Source organism: Garra rufa, chromosome 15 (assembly GCF_049309525.1).
Source record: "Garra rufa chromosome 15, GarRuf1.0, whole genome shotgun sequence".
NCBI lineage: Eukaryota > Metazoa > Chordata > Actinopteri > Cypriniformes > Cyprinidae > Garra > Garra rufa.
Genome location: NC_133375.1, coordinates 15,230,855 through 15,255,598, shown reverse-complemented (window position 1 = coordinate 15,255,598; position 24,744 = coordinate 15,230,855). Strand labels below are relative to the sequence as shown.

Genomic DNA, 24,744 nt, shown 5'->3' with positions numbered 1-24,744 from the left:
ATCAGTTAGACGACTATTGAACGACTACATATATACGTCTAATAGACAGTGAATATGGGTCTAGACTAAAACAAGACTGAATTTGGGCTGTCAGTGAAAATTGAATAGACGTCTAACCATAGCCCAAGAATAGACTAGACACCAGTTAGACGACTATTGAACGACTACATATATACGTCTAATAGACAGTGAATATGGGTCTAGACTAAAACAAGACTGAATTTGGGCTGTCAGTGAAAATTTAAAAGACGTCTAACCATAGCCCAAGAATAGACTAGACATCAGTTAGACGACTATTGAACGACGACATATATACGTCTAATAGACAGTGAATATGGGTCTAGACTAAAACAAGACTGAATTTGGGCTGTCAGTGAAAATTTAAAAGACGTCTAACCATAGCCCAAGAATAGACTAGACATCAGTTAGACGACTATTGAACGACTACATGTATACGTCTAATAGACAGTGAATATGAGTCTAGACTATTTGGGCTGTCAGTGAAAATTTAATAGACGTCTAACCATAGCCCAAGAATAGACTAGACACCAGTTAGACGACTATTGAACGACTACATATATACGTCTAATAGACAGTGAATATGGGTCTAGACTAAAACAAGACTGAATTTGGGCTGTCAGTGGAAATTTAATAGACGTCTAACCATAGCCCAAGAATAGACTAGACATCAGTTAGACGACTATTGAACGACGACATATATACGTCTAATAGACAGTGAATATGGGTCTAGACTAAAACAAGACTGAATTTGGGCTGTCAGTGAAAATTTAAAAGACGTCTAACCATAGCCCAAGAATAGACTAGACATCAGTTAGACGACTATTGAACGACGACATATATACGTCTAATAGACAGTGAATATGGGTCTAGACTAAAACAAGACTGAATTTGGGCTGTCAGTGAAAATTTAAAAGACGTCTAACCATAGCCCAAGAATAGACTAGACATCAGTTAGACGACTATTGAACGACTACATGTATACGTCTAATAGACAGTGAATATGGGTCTAGACTAAAACAAGACTGAATTTGGGCTGTCAGTGGAAATTTAATAGACGTCTAACCATAGCCCAAGAATAGACTAGACATCAGTTAGACGACTATTGAACGACGACATATATACGTCTAATAGACAGTGAATATGGGTCTAGACTAAAACAAGACTGAATTTGGGCTGTCAGTGAAAATTTAAAAGACGTCTAACCATAGCCCAAGAATAGACTAGACATCAGTTAGACGACTATTGAACGACGACATATATACGTCTAATAGACAGTGAATATGGGTCTAGACTAAAACAAGACTGAATTTGGGCTGTCAGTGAAAATTTAAAAGACGTCTAACCATAGCCCAAGAATAGACTAGACATCAGTTAGACGACTATTGAACGACTACATGTATACGTCTAATAGACAGTGAATATGGGTCTAGACTATTTGGGCTGTCAGTGAAAATTTAAAAGACGTCTAACCATAGCCCAAGAATAGACTAGACATCAGTTAGACCATAATTGAACGACTACATGTATACGTCTAATAGAAACAAGAAAACATAATTTCCGTGATAAAATGAAAACCTGAAATATTTTCCGGCATACTTCAATAAATAAAGAAGATTCAATATACAAAAATATTTTTGGGATTATAATTTTAAATAAATTAGTGTTACAGTTTCAGATTTTTCAGATTTTCATAGTATAAGTATGAATTCCAGTACTTTTACCATTAAGTGACATATCAACCATTTGGTAGAGGTCAATATTTAAAAAATTATGGGATTCATAGAAAAAAAAAACATTGAGTGTGGTTATTAGTGACATAAAGAGATAAAAAATGCAAACAAAATTTTTTTCCATTGCCTTTTTCTTGGTGGGGCAGTTAAAGGGTTAAAACTGGTCCAGAACAAGGTTAAACAGGGTCAACAGGATTTAAGTTTCAAATATACTAATTATTGTTCACCACCAATCCTTTCGGCGCTGCACGCACTGTCCAGTTGGTGGCGGTACTGCACCTAAATTGGTTTGTCAACCGCCATTAAACCTAAGAAGAATAAACGCAAAAGGCAAAAATGGCAAAGCGGTGTGTTTTCGGTTGTTTGCCTAACAAAACTCTTTTCAGTATCCCACGATTACCGTGGTTACGGTCCCGCTGGCTTCAATTTTTGCATTTTGAAGAGGAAGGGTTAACGGTAAATTCGCGACTGTGTTCGAGGCATTTCACTGCGGAGTGTTTCCAGAATTTAACCCAGCACGAAATGGGATTTGCCAAAGTGTTGTACCTAAAGAACACCGCTGTTCCGTCGGTGTACACGGTTGGTGCACCACAAAGTATGAAGGTAACGGTACCTAACGTTAGATAGCTTGCTTCACACGTTTGAGAGTTTGTTCCTCTGATTTGTCTCGTCTGTCTGACAGACTCTGATGCGGGATGCGGGCTGCCAGTGCTCCGCTCAAACTTTAAAAAAGAGCGTCTCGGTTCAAGCGTCATTCCCAATCCCTAAACCCAAACGACGCAGTAAAGGTGAGGTTTAGCTTGTGGGTTGTGTTTAGTGAAGGTTTTACCGCATTATTTAACCTCTTTGCTCATGTTCAAACAGCTATTCAAGTGAGATCCTCAGGGCATCCTGTCATCAGCTCCTCCGAGAATGTTTGCGTCCCTCTCGAAACACCGGAGGAGCTCACATCAACGCCAATAAAACGGCCGCGAATGGAAGAAAGCATAGATGATTTCAACGACAGATCCTTGTTGACCCTCAAAGAACCAAAGGATGTCACTTATGAGCATGAAATCACAAAAGTCGATGAAAAGTAAGTAGACCTTTTTTCCTATCCTGGTCTGCAAAGTGTTTTGACTATATACTTATTCATTGCATGTTTATTTTATAAGTATATGTGACTCTGGAGCACAAAACCAGTCTTAAGTAGCACGTGTGTATTTGTAGCAATAGCCAAAAATACATTGAATGGCTCAAAATGACAAAACCATTACGAAATTAATTAAAGATCATGTTCCATGAAAATATTTTTGTCAATTTCCTACCGTAAATCAAATCCTATTTTTTTCATTAGTATATGCATTGCAAAGAACTTCATTTGGACAACTTTAAAGGCAATTTTTTCAATATTTAGATTTTTTGCACCTAAGGTTTCAGATTTTCAAATAGTTGTATTTTGGCCAAATATCGTCCTATCCTAACAAACTATACATCAGTGGAGAGCTTATTCGACTTTCAGATGACGTATAAATGTCATTAAAAAAAAGACACTTATGACTGATTTTGTGGTCCAGGGTCACATTATTATTATTTAAAAAAAAAAATTTTTTTTTTTTGCATTAGATATTGTGCCAAACATGGAAGTCACACAGTGACGAATATGAGCGACACTAAGGGTGTTGGACATTAAATTAGAAAACTGATGCTCTTGACTGGACAAACAGCATCATAAACCTTCATCAAAGATGAGAAGAAGCTGTTGCAAAGCGGTGGTCCATTGAATTGCCAGTCATGTGGAAAGTGTTCACTATCACAGCAAGTGACACATTACCTTACCTGACTGCATCCACACACCTGTAGAGGAACGAATGTGGTTAAAACCAGGTAAGGTCCTTTTGGATTTCTTTTTATAGTCAACAGTGAACAGTAGATGAAGCTTTTGTTGTAAGCAACTTCCTTTGAAGCTCCATGAAGCATGTAGTACATTAGTTGATCTTAAAGGAGTAGTTCACTTTCAGAACAAAAATGTACAGATGATGTACTCACCCCCGTGTCATCCAAGATGTTCATGTCTTTCTTTCTTCAGTCGTAAAGAAATTATGTTTTTTAAGGAAAACATTTAAGGATTTCTCTCCATATAATGGACTTCTATGGTGCCCTGAGTTTGAACTTCCAAAATGCAGCTTCAAAGGACTCTAAATGATCCCAGCCGAGGAAAGAAGGGTCTTATCTAGCGAAACGATTGGTTATTTTCTAAGAAAAAAAAAAAAAAACTTTAAATATCACAGCCATTCGGATGCGCAGAAGTGCACTGTACTTCCAACGAAATGGACAAGTTTATAAATTCGTAACGAATTCATAAATATTAAACCTTTTTAATATTATTAAAACTACATAGTGAGTGACTGATACCATCTTTGTCATGAAAACACTTGGTTCGTAGTTCGCAGTTTTAACGTAGGCCCCTGACAGCACATGTACATCTGCATGATGTCTGTTAAAGATCTCTTGATCTGGAAAGCATTTGCTGTGTACAAACGTCTGGCAGACGTCTGTAAGATGTCAGTTTTACATACATTCTAATTCATAAACATCTTAAAGACATCTGATGGGAAACATCCAATAGACGTCTGCATTTGCATCTGCAAGACGTAGTTTGCTCATCTGCAATACGTCAAAAAAACGTCTCCGAGATGTACATGTGCTTTCAGGGTTTAACTTACACAACTAGAAGAAGAAATATGTAAGGGATAAAAGAGAGAGAGAGAGAGAGAGAGAGAGAGAGAGAGAGATTTAAAATGCACTTCGGGTCAGCGGGTATTAGCCTCCACGTTGTGCATTTAAAATCCTTTAATGCATGGCAAGCCGTTGATTATCCTGCTTATTCCATGGTCGTTTGCAAAGTTATAGACAAGTTAAAACTAGTATTGCTCTTTGCAGCGCAAAATTTTACTGAATGGGTAAAAAAGACGGTTATTTTCGTCAGTTATGACACGCAGCTCTAGCATTCTGCCCGCTTCAAATCACACAGAGATGGAATAGTGCGGTAAGATCACATTTATTTGAATGCATTATAGCATTTGTTTCAGTAGATTATCGATCGACCAAGAGAAGGCGAGAGAGAGAGACAGTTGTGTGTGTGTGTGTGTGTGTATCGTAGACTGTAGGTGCGTTCCATTCGACCGTAAGTGGACTGCGAAGTGGACTTCACAGGGTATTCCGCCATCTTAAGTGAGATTCCAAACCGAAGGGAGCGAACATGTTCAGTTCGAAGGGCACTGCGAACGGCATAGGGAATAAGGGAACATCGGTACATCACTTCACAGGAAGTGGACGGGGAAAACTACCCAACTGTCATTGCGCACCGCGTCACTAGTTAGAAGTAATGATGGAGTAGAGCCGTTGGAGTTTTTTTAAAGGCTCTGCAATGGAGCGGTTGCAATAAATGTTGTTATTATTATACAAATTAGAGTGTTTATGAATGGTTATGGCGATTCATGTTACATTTGCATATTGTATTTTATGAATGAAAGTAAAACTGGCGAGGTGAAGCTCTGTCTTGTTTTATTTAATGTTACCACAGGATAGTTAAATTTAGGCTGTGTGTGGGGAAAAAAAGTGCGTGAGATAAGACCACAAAATCTGTTAACGGTCTAAACATACATTTGGACTATATTTTTTAGATGCATACATTTATATGTATTTTATATGTATTTAAATTTGAAAGTAAAATAAATTACAATATTTATTTATGTTAAATCATAATCTGCGTGACCCTGCCGTTGATTTGCTTTGATGACGTTTCAGGGCATTCCAAATGAGCGATTATTGTCAGCGAAGTCCACTTCAACGGATGTACCGTGCTAAGGGAGTAGGGAGCAGTGAACACTGCGTAGGGACCCTGTCGATCGGAACGCACCTTATGTCTGTGTAGGGTTGCCACCCGTCCCTTAAAATACGGAATCGTCCCGTATTTGAGAATGAAATTGCGCGTCCCGTTTTGAATCAATACGGGACGGGTTTTGTCCCGTATTTTTTATAATTTTTTTAAAAGCAGCGTCTCATGCAAATAATCACTGCGGAAAAGCCAGCCGCGGTTCAGAAAAACACGGTCAAGCCAGCCGCGATTGATTTTAAGTGTGCGCGCATATTACAGTGATTACGGTAGTTTCAGAAACAACACAGAGAGAACGCGCTTGCAGAGCGCTTTTCATTTAGACGCCCAGGACTGAGAGATAATACTACAAAATGCTCGTGAATTTTTACTTATTTATTTGCATTTCTGCTTTAATATCCGTTTTATTTATTGGTGTACTTGACGGTTCTTTTCTGATAAATGGGACATTATTAGACTTTAGAGTCTAATAAGTAGAAAAAGTAGAAAAAAAAAACAATGATCAGTTCTTATTCAGGACGGCCCATATTATATGCAAAACTCATATGAAACCTTTTTACTGCAGCATTTTTGAGATATGGGACATGATTACATTTTAACGGGGTATATAGACCCCATGTCTAAAAAGTAGAAAAAACAATGATCAGTTCTTATTCAGGACGTCCCATATTATATGCACAACTCATATGAAACCTCATATGAAACCCCCCCCTCCCCAAAAGCGTCCCTTATTTTGGGGTATTAAAAGTGGTAACCCTAGTGTATCTGCTTGCATGCTGTGCGTCTGCGCGTCTCTCTCTACAAACAACGAATTCATTCAAAAACAGCAGTTTTACCACTTCGTTGATGAGGAATATAATGTAGCGATCTAGTATATAGGCTATTTTAATAAGAATCGCGGGCAAGAGCTGATAAGAAGTTTATGTATGTGCGCAGCACAATGCGATCTCTCTCTCTCTCTCTGCGTTTACGTGCATCAATTAAAGCAGCGCATTAATATAGAACGGCGATTAAACTGACTTGGAACTACTTGTGCATTAAACGGTTTTACTGCATACCTGCCAGCCAATCAGAATCCAGTATCCAGACATTCCATGGAATGATAAAAAAAATGAAAATAATGGAAAAAAAAAAAAAAATAGAAAATAATGCACACCCGAGGTGGTGTAACGGTCACGACGCGAAGCGGAGTGGCTGTTCCACCTCGGGTGTCCATTATTTTCGCAGAATTCTACGGCCCGAAGTCAATTATTCCGCTTATACTACAGTTACCACACTTCAAGACATCGATCAAATTATATATTTGAAGACATTCGTCCGTTTTTATCCTTAAAATGCTATTGTGAGTAGGATTAATTTCTTACGCAGCTCATCTAACAGCTTCTTTGCTAGTTCCAAAACGTCATTTTAGACCTAGTAACGACGCTTGGGCTGTTAATAGCAAACTAATGCAGTTAATAATGAAGTTTAGACCGACTGACAGACAGAAAGAGTGAGGGAGAGAGAATAAGTGCATGAATTACCTCTCTCAAGTCTGTGTGTCTCTCAAGGGTGACTGGCAGCATCGTCTCTACTAACAGTTAAACTTTAAGTTCATTTTCTTCAAGACCACGCCGTTGTTACCTCGCTTGTGAGAACTGTCATGTCGTTTTTAAGTTGTTAATCGTCTGAGCAGCGCTAACAACATTAGCGTGTATGAGTGCTAACTGTGTGTGTGTGCGTCTGTGAGGGAGAGAGAGCGAGAAATAGAGTTTGTGCTTTCCGTAGATAATAAAACGTAATATTGTGGAAAAATCATGGACATAATCTGTCGTTTTTATCCTGTTGTTTACCGTATTTATTAGTTTGGCCAGTGTCATTGTGTGTATTTTACTGTTTTGGGCTGAAAGGACCTTTGAAATAACTGAAATGTGTGGCGAAGCGATATAGACACGTACTGCGGTCAAAAGCTGCCTTGAACTACGTTCGCTGTGTGTTTCCCTGAAAATAATGCACAACTCTAGAACGTTCGCCATCCAATCAGATTCAAGCATTCAACGGCCCTGTAGTATAAATAAATAAATAAATATATATATATATATATATATATATATATATATATATATATATATATATATATATATATATACACACACACTATATTCCTTTGCTTATTGCAGATTCCATTGACACAATGCTGAGGCTGGTTTTGGAGAAGAGCTTCATCAACCCTGAACTATTCCAGGAACATCTAAATGAAGGTCCATAACCAAGCAGACCTGGCGTGAAGAAAGCTGTGGCCCTTTTCTAGCCCTACATTATGAGGACATGCTGTGCCTGTAAATGTGTTTAAGTGAGAGAATGAAAAAAAAAAAAAAGTTTCTAATGTAGTTTCTAATTGTGGTAGTGAAATCCCAGTAACACAATATTTTTGTCTTTGGTAAAACACTACAGACATGCACATAAAAACTCATGAGCATAATCTCCATCCTCTGTCATCTTCTGATGGTCATGTAAGTATGAAAGGACTTGTTTTCCCAAATAGCCCCAGGACCATCTAACAAAAGACCTGTAAGTCTGTGAAAGTATTGTCTAACCGTAGAATTTTTTTTTATAAGTTTAAGTTGTGACGTAAGAAGAAATGCTGTTTTTTTTAAGCAAACATTTTAAAATCGTAGTGTACACTACAGACTCCATGCTCACAGCATCCAAGGCACAACATTTTTTATATATTTACCTGTATCTGCTTCTTAACTGTACTGTGGTTGCAGATTCAAGTTGAAGAACCCATGGGTTGAGCAGACTACTTTATAATGTGGATTTGGATTTTCAGTCTTGTATTGTGCATTTATATAAGAAACATTTAAATAAGAAAGCTTGTACTTTGTAGCAGCTATACATAAAACAAGCAGCTACATCAACACATTTCACCATGTACATTTATTTTGTATGCAAATGGATGAATGACTCCATGACTATCACATTATTGACATTAGAAAACCATTATCTCATTCAACCCATTTCATGCATTGGGGAAAGTTTTTTTTTTTTTTTTTTAAGGTAACACTTTAATAATGCACTTTGTTGGCTTTCTTAGTGAGCTTCTCCACTGGAACTGAATAAGTCACATTTGACCCTTTCAAGATGCACCAAAATCATCTTTAACATCCTTAATTTAATTTGAGTTTACACTCTTTTTTTAGCTCCTCAGTACATTTCTAGAACATGTTTTTTTTATTAATTTCGTAAAGTTTTTGTGTTACAAACTGCAGTCCATTACTGGTTACAAATCACGAGAAATGTTTATTATAATTTAGATTACTTATGTATGAGTACATGAGTAATGTATTGTGACTACATTTTGATTGCTTTTGACCTAAGTTTATCAATTATTGTGTACCATACTGATTCAAATAAAGATTTTATTACATATATTAGGGATGCGCGATATGGCAAAAATATTATATATCACAATTCTTTATCTTGGTTTTACTATTTTGCAAGTTGTCTAAGAAGCACAGCCAAACAAATTTCCCTATTTTAAAACCAAAGCCTTACAACAAGACACAAAATAAAAAGAATAGCAGATGTTTAGGCCTAATTGAGCGAAGATAAAAATCTTTGTCATGTTTTTATCTTTGTTATTAAAAAATACATGTTAAAAATACACAAATAAATAAGTATATAAGGTACAGTAGGTGCAGTTATCAGTAGCTTTCAAGAAATGGAATTAACAAATATAAAAATAAAACTATATACATAAATTATAAATCGCTCTTGACTGAAGAACTTTAATACAGTTGCTTTAATAGGACTCAGTGAGTGACTTTTCTTCGTGTTTTGTTTTATTAGTGTACCAACACCCAAAAATGCAGATTGATGCAAAAATTGTCATATCGCACACCCCCAACATACATTTATCATCAATATCATGAAATGCATTAACCATCACATTACAGCAGGGTTTCCCGAAGTCTATATTAAGTAGTAGGTTCTTTAGAAAGTAAAATGTATGTGAATGGGGTAAATCAAATTATTAATAATTTACTACCTTTGTCTGAATATGTAATGTAATCCATAAAAACAGTTTTAGCACAAGCCAGAAGTGCTGTGCTAATAGAGATGGATATTCAAGAATGAACAAAATTATGTCTACCTCTGGTAAATCATTCAACCACAGAAATGTTCATGTACAGATAATCAGAGAACCAACAGTCCTGAGACAAACAAACAACAAAAGAATAGGACAAAATCACACACAGGACAAAGGGAGTGACTTTTGAGTGATTTTTTATTTGTATTTACTGACTTGAGCCAGCATGACTACTTCTACACAGACAAACCTCTAGAAAACAATACTTCAACTCTGTTAGTTCAAGAGTAAGGGACCAATTAAAAAAAAAAAAAAACCCAAACCTTTCTCTTTTCTTCTTTTTTTTTGTCTTTTTCCAAGTCTTTGGAGTTCTAAGTTTGTTTTCAGTTCTGTGTACAAGTCTCATAGCTGAAAGAAACATGCATATGCCATAATAATGCACATTATAAAGTTCAGTACTGACGATCATTTCAAATTAATACAAACGAATGAGTGTTATTTTATATAAAGGTATCAAACTTATAGATCCTTACAGATCAATACTGGAACACAATAATAAGATTTTCCAATAATAAGCTTCCACAGCTAATTGAATATCACAATGCCATCACTTCCAGCAAACAGAAAACCTCATTTACCACATAGCTTTGTTTTGGTTTAATTGCACTTAATTTAGTTTCCCCTCGCCTCCCGACGTTTTTTTTTTTTTTTTTTTCATTTTAAGCCTCAACAAACAAAATGCGACTTTTCGCTTGTTGATGCAGCGTGTTTTCTGTTTCCTGAAATTGTAATGCTCATAATAACCATGTCAAAAAATGTTTAAAAAAACAAAACAATTGGACAGAAAGAGGACACAAGCTTTCTCACAATTGTTAACAATACTATCAATACCACATGAGCTCAGCTACCTCACCGTACAAAGCTAGAATAACACCAGTCTCCGACAACAAAACACCACACAGGTTTCGTGTCTCCAAAAAAGTTTGTTCATATCGAGGCAAACCGTAATTTCAAACCATTTGACCAAAAATAACGTTTTCTAAAACCCCTGAATTTGCTAGTAGGATCACTGACCTGACGAATTCAGTACAATCTGTTTTATTTCTCTAATAATTGACATCTCCCCACCCTTGAAAACAGAATGAACGTCTTCTGTACTTATTGCTGCTGCGGCTAAGTTCGAAACAAGTCATCGGCTGTTCTTTCATAAGGAGTGAGAAAAATAAAATTACAAAAACTAAAAGGCTAAGCTAGGATTCTCTCTTCAAAGAACAAAAAGGCACTAATGGTCAGAATGAAGATCATAAACGAAAAACGAACCAAACCGAGGGTAAGGTAAAGCAGGGCGGACCCTCATCTTACCGCTTCTGATCCTTTTAACCAACCCGAACGTTGTACCGACACTTGGCACGATAGACAGAGAGAATTACAGCATTCCAATTTGGAATTAATTCATTTCCTCTTGTAGAGAATGCAGAAGGTCAGTGATCCTCGTAAAGCTTGAGCGAAGGTGCTTGAAACCAACAAAAGAAAAACCGCCGACACTTACGATCAAGTACAGTTAACTAATTCATCCTGGTTAATATTTGAATATTGTTTGATCGTGATACACATATTCCTATAGATTAATAAATGCTGCATCGTTTGTTATTTGGACCTTAGTAAGTGTCACGAAAAACCCATTCCGATTTTTTTGTTAAAATCGACTTGCTGGTTTTGTTTAACCAAAGCCTTTTGATTAGATTAAGCCACATTTTTTTATTTGTTCACTTTGAAATATTCCTATATAGACTAAATAATAATAAATAGACAAAAGCATTCAAACATGGCAGTAAAATGTGTGAATGTGAGAAACGGATGGAATCGTACTCATTTGAGATGTGAGTTACGATTGTGTGACGTCGAGCTCTGTTGTCTGCTTACAGAGGACGCACATATAGAAATAATCCAATACTTTTGAAATACGTGAACAGACTCATAAACCAAAACACCCCAAACTATAGACTCATATAATAAAAAGCAACCTTATAATAGAGCAAAGGTCACAAAATCTCAAAACACAGATGAATGTCTTGAGGAAAAGAACAGTTTCGTAGTGCCATCTAAGTATTAGTTTTCAGGACTTTGCGATCTCTGGCTTCCTATGTTCCTTAAAAAACAAATGTACTTTTGTGAATGTTAAATGTATGCATTACTACAAAGGTAGTTATAAAGGCATGCCATCCAGTGCCTCTCATGCGTCCGAGACAGATTACTGGTTTAGGAGCACTGGGTTTGCAGGCAGTGGTGGAATGAAGAGTTCCAGCTCTAATGTAACTGCAAATCGGAAAACAAGAAATAAAAGCGGTTAGAATTAACTTGACGCTTAACGTAAAACTGCATCTGCTCAAGCAGCGCTACATTGCAACTGAGGTTAGTCAGCAGAAGCCAAACACAGCCCATGTGATATGTTTTGTTAGTAAGTGTGGAAGAGAAAAACAGGAAGCAGGAAGCCAGAGGTTCTCACAAGAACTAATACCCTCAACCTCACCAGGTGAAGCCAAAAATGCTAAGGAGTTGCACAAAGTTTTGTACTGGTCAATGCTGAAACATTTAACTAAGTCCTTTTGGCGAAACGCAGATCAACGGTCCACCTGAGAGCTATTTTTTATTGGTAACGGATTCATTTAATTGCCAGTTCAAAGCCACTCAACTGACCATTTTAAAATTGGAACACACCAACGAAAAATGGTTTTAAAATTGTGTGCCAATTTGGAATTTTCGATTTAAAAATGAATGTTAATGATCTGGTGAGAAGGGCAGAGATTCGAACCCGAGCGGCCTGGTAACAACCAGGAATCCAAACCACTAGATCATATGGGAACAGACCTTGCTAGAGTAACTGGACTAGACAACACAAAGGTTACACAATGTGAAAGATCCATGTAGTCTTTGTAAGGTTCATGTTTTAACACTGCTATCATTTTGACATTCCCAAAATGTGTGCTGCTGCATGTTTTTATATTTTAAATACAGTAATTCAGAGAAGCCATTCATTAGACCATTTGCAGCAATTCATGTGGATTAAGGGTGTGTTCACACTTGTCGTGTTTGGTTCGATTACAACAAACCCTGGAGAGAATGCCTTGTTAGTGCGGTTCATTTGAGTAAGTGTGAACGTTTCCAAATGAACTCTGGTGCGCACCAAACCACTAACTAGATGGGTCTCGCTCCGCTTCCAAACAACTCTGGCATGGTTCAAATGAAATATAAATGCGGCACGAACCAAATACTTCTGAACAAACCAAGAACGAGAAGTAATGACAAAATGCGACACTGTGAGATGATTTCTCGAAGGGAACAAGTGGTGCATCCAAAACAAAACGAGTAGAGGGCAAACATAGAGCATTGAGGAGGTAAAGTGCTTTTTATCAGCTCTTTGTAAGTTCTCAGACAACGTTAGGTGTATTTGACTTAAAGGTGCCATAGAGTGCATTGAGAGAATATTTTAAATTGTTCTCTGATATCTACATAGAAGGTATATGGCATAGGAAAGGGCAAAAAAACTCCAGAAACGGTTTTACAGGTCCATTTACAACCCTAAGATTTGTCCCTAGAATGAAATGCTCTGTTATTGCCTTATTCGGAAGGTTCGTGAATATTAATGTGGGGCTCTGCTCTGATTGGCTGTTTCACAGAGCTGCTCATCTCAATAGGTCGCACATGTATTAAAAACATATTTAATTACGGAGCTCTAGCCGCTTTTAATATGCAGTTTGTTGAATCTGCGACATTTTACTCTCACTACTGTGATGGCATGTGCTCCATGTAACGTTATACTGCAGCGGGAGTGCTTACTTACCACACAAGTTGAGGTGCTTGTGAGTGACGCTCCAGGTCTGTAAATCATTTACCATCATCAGCGCAGTCAACTCTCTTTTTATGTGGTGAGTAGGGCTGCACGATTAATCGCACGATGTTGTGAGGCGCGTTTAGTCAATGAAGCCGGTACGTGCGTTCAGCTGGAGCGGATCCGCAAATCGCGACTTGGCGTAGCTTGTCAGTGATTCACGCCTCTGAACGCTCCAGCTGAACGCACGTGATGGAGATTTATTACTAATCAAAGTACCGGCTTCACTGACTAAACGCGCCTCACAACATCATGCGATTAATCGTGCAGCCCTAGTGGTAAGTGAAATCTTGTGATGTACTGCAATGTAACAGGCTAGCGCTAGCATTAAGCTAACCATGTCCCTTCAGTGGCTTGCCTTATTTTACTGATGTACTGACATTAGTGATGATTGGCCGATGCAAATTTTGGAGGCGTAACTATTAACGATCCCGGGGCTATTGCGTAATAGTCGGTGTTACGTTGGAATTGACCTATTTTTCGGTGGTCTTTTGCAAACACTGGATTTATATAAGGAGGAGGAAATGGTGGTGTTTGAGACTCATGGTATGTCATGTCCATGTACTGAACTGTTATTATTTAACTATGCCAAGGTAAACACAGTTTTCCATTCTATGGCACCTTTAAAGCCTTAAGTCGAACGCACGTTTTCTTTTTGTTTGGAGAGTTTGGTGAGTTCCATCACAAAATATTTGTCATTCAACCCGACTAATTAGGTTGTAAACATATCACTATGCCTTTAGGTTTGGTATCTTTAGGTGCACTATCAAAAAAGCCAGTGTGAACGCTAGGGCTGGGTAAAAAGTATCGATTCTCCGATTTTAATCGATCTTCAGTTTAACGCAACGATATCGATTCGGGAAATCCCCGAATCGACTCTTAATGCGCGTGCTTCACGTAAGAGAATATGAATATCCACCTCTCGTCCTGAAGGTGACACCATCAGCTGCTTTTTTTGCAGAAAATCTGGTGATCAAAAACGATAAGGCTGTAGTTAAGAACTGTTTTATGGACAGTCAGAATGTTTTGTATACGCAGACAAGGGCTTTATGATGGGCCTGTTTTGAACGTTTTGAATTTAGAAAAATATTTTATTTCTTAAACATGTTTGAAGTTCTTAATATATTTCACTGTTGCACATTTACAGTCTTTTTATTTTATTTTTTCAGTAATGTGCATTTTGCAGTTTGTTTACATGGTGTACAATGGATGCACATATTTATGACTTCTTGTTACAGTGTTCATTTAAAATAAAAGTTGTTTAAAATAAACAACTGTGTGCACCCTATTATTAATGTAGATGTGTATTTCAGTAATAAACTTAAGTAGGAGAGTTTCAGTTACCAGCATTTGTATCAAAATATGGATCCCATGTCTGCAAAACTAACATTATAAATGAAGTACTGATAGCTAATCGATATCGAATCGAAATCGAAACCATAAAAATAAGAATCGAATCGCCGAATTGGTCACAATACCCAGCCCTAGTGAACGCTAAGCGGACCAGGACCAAATGTATAATTTTCCATTTTGGTTTGGATCAAATGAACCAAGCAAAGTGTGAACACACCCTACGTAGATTATGAACTTTTATATCTAAAAACCCTAGTTAGCATCTTCCACTTCGGTTGTGTCAATCTGTCACACAATGCAGACGAGTGAATGCAACCTATATGGAGATGAGTTTCATATCATATACGCATTACTAATGCAAAGATCGATCATGAAAAGCATTAACCTTATTTGTCACCCATTCAGGAAAAAGAGAATGAAAGCCTGACTCTTGTTTGCCAAAATGAGACATTGGTTTGTCCTCTCGTGATCCATGTCATCTTGAAATTTCGAGCACAGAAACGACAGATAAGGCCTCGCTATTGTTTCCTCTGCAATGTAAATACACAAAACGTCGTGAACATGTGTTGACAGCATTATGCGCATATGGCAAGCCCTTCACCATGACTTCACCGCGTAAAGCCGTGTGTCAAGTGTGCTCAAGTAAACGTAATCGAGTCTAAGACGATATTAAAGCTCTCAGTTCTGCAGCCAGACAGCTAATGAAAAAGCGCGTCGTTCCCGCCTGCCTCACGAGTGACATCGCTAAAACACTCACTCTCCAACCCGTTGGTTTTCATTTTTAATGTCATTTTCGAAGAAAAAAAAACTAAACGAGCATGGCACAATTCAATGGGTTTTCCCGCACGTCAACGAGGCAGGGAGGAGGTTTGCATATTTCGTTTGTTCGGCATGTAAACACCAGTTACCTGATTGGACGGGCTGCTGATTTCAGAGGCAGGAGAGAGATGGACAGAGGAAAAGGGCAAATGGCTATTGACTTGTGATCACAATTCAACAATCCTACGGCTAGCTCTCTCTCTATCACGTCTAACCTAGAAACGCGCACGGATGCCGCCTTGAGCTGTCAAATTGTGCAATTTTGGCTTGGTGCCGCTAACAGAAACGCACCTCACCTTAAGGAATCTAAGACTAAACGTTATATCATTCTGCCCTACAACATGCACCTGTCTACGAGGATGCTAGCAGGCACGACCATATTTAGCCCTAAACACACGGACACATCATATGGGTTAGCACAGAGCAAGCAAGAGAGCGCGTGAGTGGAGCTTTGTACAACGGCTAGCGAGGCCCGCGCAGCTTCAGTCGCAGTAGATCTTGTACTTCTCGCTGCAGAACACCAGCGGCGCTCCCAGGTGGCCGTTGGGTTCGCCTCGCCCCCCGCAGGTGGCTGTGGCGGGGTGACTTACGTGGGAGTGGGTGGATTTCCCACGTGAGGTGGAGGTCTTCGAGCGCCCGTTGGCTCCTCCGCGGCGGATCTGCTCGTGGTCAAACTCCAGGTCCTCCAGGCGCTGGGTGAGCGCCAGCTTCTGCTGAATGGCCATACGGAGGAGAGAGTTGAGCGTCTTCTTCTCATCCTCCGCAGCCGTCAACTGCCTCTGCATCTCGTCCAACTGAGTCACGTACTCGTCACAACTGGGAGACAGAGAGATGTAATAGTACTGTTAAAACATTCATTTTTGAAATATACTACATAAAAAGGCCACTGGCTTTCTGAAATTTTATTTAAAGAGCAGGTCCAGGGTTTCTGCAGGTTTTATGGGGGTTAATGTAAGACTTTTTACAGACTTTTTTAAAGGATTAATTCACTTTCAGAAAAAAAAAAATAGACAAGATGAGCATTTGTGGTTAAAAAGTATATAAACTGTAATTTATTTTAGAAAATAACCCATCTTTTTGCTAGATAAGACCCTCTGTTCTCAGCTGGGGTTGTTTAGAACTCTTTGAAGCTGCATTTTGGAAGTTCAAACTCGGGGCACCATAGAAGTCCACTATATGGAGAGAAATCCTGAAATGTTTTACTCAAAAAACACAATTTCCTTACAACTGAAGACTTGGATGACAAGGGGGTGAGTACATTATGGCGGTAAATGTAAGACTTTTAAAAAACCTTTTTAAAGGATTATTTCACTTTCAGAAAAAAAAAAAAAAAAAAATTCACAAACGCTCATCTTGCCGAACTAGACAAGATGAGCATTTGTGGTTAAAAAGTATATAAACTGTCATTTATTTTAGAAAATAACCCATCGTTTTGCTAGTTGCATTTTGGAAGTTCGAACCACAGAAGTCCACTATATGGAGAGAAATCCTGAAATGTTTTACTCAAAAAGAAAAAAAAAAACTGAAGAAAGAAAGACATAATCTTGGATGACAAGGGGGTGAGTACATTATGGGGTAAATGTAAGACTTTTTAAAGACCTTTTTAAAGGATTAGTTCACTTTCAGAAAAACAAAATCTCAAACGCTCATCTTGCCGAACTAGACAAGACGAGCATTTGTGGTTAAAAAGTATATAAACTGTAATTTATTTTAATAAATAGCCCATCGTTTTGCTAGATAAGACCCTTTTTTCTCAGCTGGGGTTGTTTAGAGCCTTTTGAAGCTGCATTTTGAAAGTTCGAACCACAGAAGTCCACTATATGGAGAGAAATCCTGAAATGTTTTCCTCAAAAAACATAATTTCTTTACGACTGAAGAAAGAAAGACATGAACATCTTGAATGACAAGTGGGTGAGTACATTATCTGTAAATATTTGTTCTGAAAGTGAACTACTCGTTAAGACCAACTAAAGAAAATTGTATGTAAAAACAAACAAACAAACAAAAAAAAATCGAAGGGAAAACAATACAGCAATGTGTTCTCTAAGTATAATGTCAAGGGAGCACATGAAGAGTTGTATTTATAGCAACATTTCAAAGTAAAACCACAAACTTCTGACTTTTCTAATGTGGAAATTACTTTTACCTTCTGATCAGACCCATTGCATATCTATATAGCTCTATGACACTGCTGTTTCTCCTGAATAGTTTAAACAATCTAAAAAATGTATGTCCTGAAATAAAATACAAGCAAATCTCTATTTTTTTTTAAGTTAGGAGCACTTAAAAATTAGCCTTCCCATTACAAGGTGGTATTTGACTACAATATGTTTATTATATGTTCATTACTAGATTTGACAAAAGTGGCTTGTTGGTGTATTTTCATACAGTTCGATTTTAAGAATGGATTGGAGCACTATATTATTGTTTTATGTAAAGGTGCATGCTAGGCTTGCCAGGTTGTCACAACAAGTTGCCAGTTGCTACTCAAAACTAGCCCAATTGCATTTCGAGGGGTGATTAAAAAAAAATCACATTCAGGGGTGTTAAATACATGTTTTTTGTCAGGGTTCCCCTGATAAATGCGCATTCCAGGAGCTAAATAATGACGTTATTGGGGTTGAGGTATAAATTTCAATTTCAAAAAATTGACGCTTATCCAGGTTTATAAAGCAGATGGTTCTGACATAGAACTTGGACTGAATGTGTTTGCAACACACAAATTCTATACAAAAATGATCAAATACAAGCACTGCACAGTTTTTTTTTTACTAAATGTTATCAGATCTTGATGTGTGTTTGCACAAAAGTGAGCCCATGTAAACAGCATGATACAAGTTATTTCATGCCTTTATTGAAAAGCTCATATAAAGCAAGTGTGAAAAAGTAAAATATAAAAATTAAAGAAAAATGTGCTCAGGCCATTTTTTGCAATCTTTTAATAAAATGACTGTCGCATGTGTGTTATTTCAACAGATCTTAATGTTAATACGGGTTAATGCTCAGGAGATTAAACCATTCATACATGACAGATCAGAGAAAATGATTACGGAGCCGCACCTTCCCTAAAGCGCTGTTGCATTTCTACACCTTAACGCACAGTGCATGTCAGCACACGCTCAACACCACCCAATACACTATAATCACACCATTACCACCCTACAGTCATCATAAAACGTGCGATTTTCTCAAGGGTGTGCTTCAACGGTCCTTCTCTGGAAATCTAGGCGTGATTAAATAATAGCAATAATTTTCATTATTGAAATCTGATGTATTTTATTGAAAAAAGCTGCTGCAAATTAGAGCCTCTCACAATGTTACTTTATTGTTACCCATCATGCCCACCCATAGCATTTCTCAGTTTCTCACGGGCATGAACTTTGAACAAGCCTCAGTTTGGCAAACTACCACAAGCTAATGTATGCGCGTCTGAGACATAAAGACACAGCGCCTCACAACAGAAATCAGTGCAGCTTCATTAGAGATCGGCCCCCGGGAACAACCGCCTCTAAACGCAGGGGTCAGGATTTTCCCGGGAAAAGAGGCCAGGGGTCAGACGAGAACCCATCTGCGGCTCTATGAGTGCGTGTGAGAGCGCGGAGCGGCGGTGTAAAGGAGGCGTGCGGGCTGCTATTGTGAAATACGTCTTGACACATTCACCTCAGCCGCTTTTCAGCAACGCAGGAATGAAAATCATCTCAGAGAAGAAACAAAACAAAGACAGAGAGAGCCTAAAAGAGAAAAATAGAAAACCAAATTAACTATGAACCATGCAAAACAAAAACAGAGAGTGAAAATGTTTAGGAAGCACCCAGTTAGACACACTCAATAAGTATAGCGGCTTTCACAATCCCAATAGTCCTATCATGCATCATATTATGCTTTTTTTTTTAACTTCTTTCTTGTGATTTTGGGGCGCAATATGACTAAACAGCTTGAGCTGTGATTTTAGAGATCTTCGAGACTGTGGGAAAGAGAATTCAGACCCCCGACTGACAATCTGCCCTTATTAGCATATTAATACCCCACGGATCAGGCCGATACAAAACCTCGAACCCCAGAGCAGCTGCTGATGAGAACTCTTCCCACTGAATAAGACGTGCTAAAACGAGGGTTAGTGAAAGAACAGTTTCATCTGATTGTTCATTAACACTTGCTGAAATCTTGGTGGGAACAGCAGAAGAAGAAACAAGAAGAAGAAGAAGAAAAAGAAGCCTGTATAATGATAATTAAGCACATTTTCATGGCAACTCTCAGTAGTAGAGATGCACCGAAATGAAAATCCTTGGCCAAAGCCCAACAAAATGAAACACTGGTCCAAAAGCAGACTACCGAACACGGTTTTTCGCGTATCCCCCACCCCCCATGTATTTTGCCAATTTTTTACCATTGCATAAATTAAACCATCAAAATGTGCTTTTTACAGTTTTGTCTTTTACAAAACAATTTAAAAATATTTACTTAAAAATGTATATTTTTAACATTCAAGTAGACATTATAGCCTACCAAAAAAGCACAATTTAACTTAAAACTAATAAGTCAGCAAAATAATATTCTTTGGCCATTTTAAGACCCCCTTCTTAAATCAGGCCTGTGTTTTTTATTGTACAAATAAATGCAGCCTTGCTAAGCAGAAGAGACTTCTATTAAAACATTAGAAATTATTACAGATCACAATCTGAACACTATGTGCGAATGTTATAATAAATGTGTTAATAGAATTGTTGTAATGAATGTATCATTATTCGTGTATTACTTTTTATTTTATTTTCAGAACAACAGTAAAATTACAATACTAACATTTATGAATGTTGACTTTTATTTTGGCAGAAACCATTCCTCTATTCCTGTTACATGTTAAGCACAGAGAAGTCATTGATGGTGTTCATGTGTCAGGAGGGTCTGATTTTGCACCAGATGGCGTCACAGCTTACAGTCAGTTTGGAAAGGTTTACTTGTAGATTTACTCTGACCCATACCTGCACCTCACACTTGTTTTTCTGGCTACAATCATTGAGAGTCTGTTCGTACAAGCCAAACATTGTCTGTTGACATAAATGATCTTAATCTGGTCAAAAACCGCCAACTTAGACAGGAAGAGGCCATCTGACCTACCTGGAAAACGGCCAGACACCATTTGTTTTTCACAGAGAGAAAATCTCACCTGCTTGCTACAAACCGTCTCAACAGTGATTCCCACAAGATTTGGTGAGAACGTTTTGAATATTTTAATAATTTATCAGTTCTGACTGAGAGCAAACTTTTCAGTGACTAAACTGAAAAGAATGAATAAAAAATGCATTTGCATTGACTGCCTGCACTTCAAAGTGGACTCAAGCCGCTTTATAGTGATAGATTTTCAGTCCACATTTAATTTACACTGTTTTTAGGAAGCCAAACTATCTGAATAATGATTGCATCCCTGAGAAATGTCCCAAAAATATTTCATACTAAGTAAATTAATTTTGTTACTTTATAAGGCATGTCTATGATCTAAAAATGGTTAAAAGTCAGAATACTACAGGCAAACACTGGTGTTCCCAAGGGAAAATACAAAGTAGAAATAGGGGCTGTAGAGCATGAATTTTTGTGAATTAAGGAGCAAGCTTTTAGTTTATATTCTCGAGATGCTGTCAAACGTAAACTTTTATCTGCACCCCACCTCTGTACTTTACTGTTGAAAAAATATGTAATGTCATTAGTAACTGCTCTTCATTTGTTAAATGCAATGAAAACATTGTTATTAAATTCTGTCCATTTTATAAGCATTGGGAAAAAAGGGTCCAGGTGCCCCATCTGTCAAACTGTGCTCTTAACTTTGCAAACACTGTATTAGAATAGAGAAGGAAGTAGTGTGTTTCATACCGTGTGGCAAACATGGCCCTGAGTGAAGAGAAAGTGGCTGCATCCTCTTTCAGGGCTTTGAGCTCATTGCGAAGCTTCATCATGGTTTCAGTCACCATGGCCTTTTCGTTCTCATATTTGCTCTTCAGGTTGGCCAGTGCCACCTCAGCGGTCTGAAAAACAACAAACACATGGGCATTTAGCAGCTTCTTAATGTTTATATAAAATGTTAATATCTTCATGCCTTATAGTTGTCAGTGTCAGGGGTAATGCATTACAAGCGATGCTGGTTATGTAAGCAGATTGCTTTTTAAAGGATTACTCCACTTCCAAAATAAAAACTTCCTGGTGATTTAATCACCCCCATGTCATCAAAGATGTTAATGTCTTTCTGTCTTCAGTCTCTTCAATTAATTTTTTAAGAAACATTCCAGGATTTTTTTTTTCCATATAGTGGACTTCAATGGTGCTCAATGGACTGAAGGTTAAAAATGCAGTTTAAATGCAGCTTCAAAGAGCTCTAACCAATCCCAGCTGAGGAAAAAAAAATATATTTTTAACCTCAAATGCTCGTCTTGTCTAGCTCTGCAATGCGCATACGTACTGAAACTGCATTTTTAACCTTTAATCCGTTGAGCACCATAGAAGTCCACTATATGGAGAACAATCCTGGAATGTTTTCCTCAAAAAACGTAATTTCTCTGCGACTGAAGAAAGAAAGACACGAATACCTTGGATGACAAGGTAAATTATCAGGGCATTTTTAATCTGGGAGAGGAGTAATCCTTTAACTTGTAAAGTGTCACATTATTTTTTACATTTGCAATTAAGTATCTAAATAATATGACTTTTTTTTTTAAATAAGTAAAGCAAGAAACTTTTGTTTTCCCATTTACTTAGTAACAGCTCTCCTGTCTCCGTGTTGAGAGAAATTGGGAGTGGAGGTGCAGATGTACACCATATTGCCAAAAGTATTGGGACACTCCCTTCTAATGAACAGGTTTGACTATTTTAGTCATTTCCATGAATACAAATCCTAATGTTTAAGCATATAATCATATTCTAGGGAATTGTGTGCTTTTAACTTTAAAGCAAAAGTTTGGACATGACAATGCATCTGTGTATAAGACAAGGTTCAAATGAAATGATTGATTCAGTCAGTGTGGAAAAACTCGACCGGTCTGCATAAAGCCAAGTCCCAATCCCAGCTGACTTTAAATACAGACCTTGAGCCAAAAACTCATCACCAAACACCAATGACTTATGCGTACGAGTACAGTCATTTTAGACTCTTCAAAAACTGGTGGAACAAAGATGGAAATGCAATTTATAAATGCATGAATTATGTTTCCATCTTTGATGCCACAGTTTTGAAAGTGCTCTTTTCTCATCTAAAGAAGGGGATGTCCCAATACTCTTGTCCATAGTACATTGGTGTTTGGTGATGAGTTTTTGGCTCAAGGTCTGCACTTTAAGTCACTCCAGAGGTGTTCAGCTGGGATTAGGGCTTGGCTTTATACAGACCAAACTGACTGAATCTAATAATTTCTTTTTAAACCTTATAAACAGAGGCATTGTCATGGTAGAATAGAAAGGGGTCCTGTCCAAATTGTTGCTATAAAATTAGAAGCACACAGTTCCCTGGAATATCATTATATGCTTTAACATTAAGATTTATATTCATGGAAATTACTAAAGTTGTCAAACCTGTTTATTAGAAGGGGGTGTCCCAATACTTTTGGCAATATAGTAATTCCTTCAGTCTGAGGCATATGAATTTCACGTTCGGTATGAAAGGGCCTTTACAGCTGCCAAAAATACATATATATTTTTTTGTTGTTAAAAACAAATAAGCAACCTCAGCCCAGGTGACAAAAGTAACACAATGCATTCAATTCCGTAAAAAGTAACTAAGTAATGCAATTAGTTACTTTATGGAGTAACACAATATTGTAATGCATTACTTTTAAAAGTAACTCTCCGCAACACTGACAGTCGCATTTAGCAGATTAGAACTGGACGATAATGTAGTTTTCGTCCAGCATTTTGTGAAAATACAAGCAAGCAATCAATCAATTAAGATATAATACAAAAACTCAACAGAACATTTTAGAAACAGCAGGTTAGATTAGCTGTGTTTGACAGCTGTTCATCTTTTAGTAACTTTAAAACACATTCGACTCAGGTGGTCTGAAGTCATACAACTTCTTCAAAGTTTTAAATAACTGCAACGACCAGCATGAAGAAACACTATTTGAGACCCACTGCTGTAGTGTAACATTTGTCTAGCGATGAGGGTGAAATGCTAACCTGTTTGTTTGCCTTTAGGACGGTTCTCAGTGTGGCTATCTGCTCTCTCTTGGTGCTGAGGAGTGATTTGAGTTTGAGGATCTCCTCCACGCTGGCCTCCTGGTCTCGGTCCGCCCCCAGACCCAGCTCCAGAGAAGCCACGCGTTGGCGCGAGAGCTCTGTTGTGCGGTCCACTGCTAGCTGCAGGTGTCTGATTTGGTCACGGATGATAGCCACCAGGTTGTAGATGTTCATGGGCTCTTTGCGGGGATCAGCCACTGGGGACGGAACAGAGGAGACCGGAGAAGAAGCTCCGTCGCCGGCGTCGTTGGTGGGGAAGAGGCCGCGGGTGAGCAGGATGGGGAGCGGCGACCGCGACCGTCAGGGCTGACCCAACCCGTGGTCTGCGTGCCATTAACGCCTGCCTTACCTTCGCGGTAGTAGTCGAGCATGATGCGGTTAGGCGTTTCGTTGTTGCACATGCATACGTGATGGTACAGGTTGGCTAGCTCCTCGCTGAAGGTGGCCAGCTCGTCTTGTGCGATGTTAAGGCTGCCCTGGGATTCGCCTGCCACTTCACTGGCTTGACGGAGCTCCTTCTCCAGCCGCGCCCAGCTGCTCGCGTTCGGCACGGCCGCTGCGCTCCAGAGATGTGACCTGAGCGCTCAAAGACCCAACCTGGCTCTCCAGCTGCGCCCGCTCCTCCTTATACTGCGACTGACGGGCTGAATGTTCGGCCTTTAACGTTTTGAGCTCCTCCTTCAGTTGACTGGCCTCGGACACGGCGACCTGGGGTTTCAAACAACATTTCTAGTCAACTGTTTTGCTGTCTACAAAGGCAGGTACCTTT

The 24,744-nt window shown here is 38.3% G+C and overlaps 2 protein-coding genes across 2 annotated transcripts in view; one reads left to right on the top strand and one right to left on the bottom strand.

The window, feature by feature from the left end:
- The first annotated feature begins 2,086 nt into the window (after nucleotides 1–2,086).
- Nucleotides 2,087–8,628, top strand: LOC141287544 (uncharacterized). Its single transcript, XM_073819707.1, has 5 exons — nucleotides 2,087–2,354; nucleotides 2,434–2,539; nucleotides 2,616–2,826; nucleotides 3,357–3,617; nucleotides 7,788–8,628. Exons 1-4 carry the CDS (start codon nucleotides 2,088–2,090, stop codon nucleotides 3,421–3,423), a joined length of 651 nt encoding a protein of 216 aa, XP_073675808.1. The 5' UTR covers nucleotide 2,087; the 3' UTR covers nucleotides 3,424–3,617; nucleotides 7,788–8,628.
- A 1,252-nt stretch (nucleotides 8,629–9,880) lies between these two features.
- Nucleotides 9,881–24,744, bottom strand: part of LOC141287543 (protein bicaudal D homolog 2) — a 37,211-nt gene continuing 22,347 nt past the window's right edge. The window contains 5 exon segments of the mRNA XM_073819706.1: nucleotides 9,881–16,577; nucleotides 21,627–21,778; nucleotides 23,916–24,259; nucleotides 24,262–24,505; nucleotides 24,507–24,683. Coding sequence (XP_073675807.1) covers nucleotides 16,244–16,577; nucleotides 21,627–21,778; nucleotides 23,916–24,259; nucleotides 24,262–24,505; nucleotides 24,507–24,683 — 1,251 coding nt within the window. The 3' untranslated portion in view covers nucleotides 9,881–16,243.

Coding starts and splice junctions, on each gene's coding strand:
- LOC141287544 (XM_073819707.1), top strand. CDS start 2,088: ATGGCAAAGCGGTGTGTTTTCGGTTGTTTGCCTAACAAAACTCTTTTC. Junction 2,540..2,615: donor ACCCAAACGACGCAGTAAAG/GTGAGGTTTAGC, acceptor ATGTTCAAACAG/CTATTCAAGTGAGATCCTCA. Junction 2,827..3,356: donor ATCACAAAAGTCGATGAAAA/GTAAGTAGACCT, acceptor TTTTTGCATTAG/ATATTGTGCCAAACATGGAA.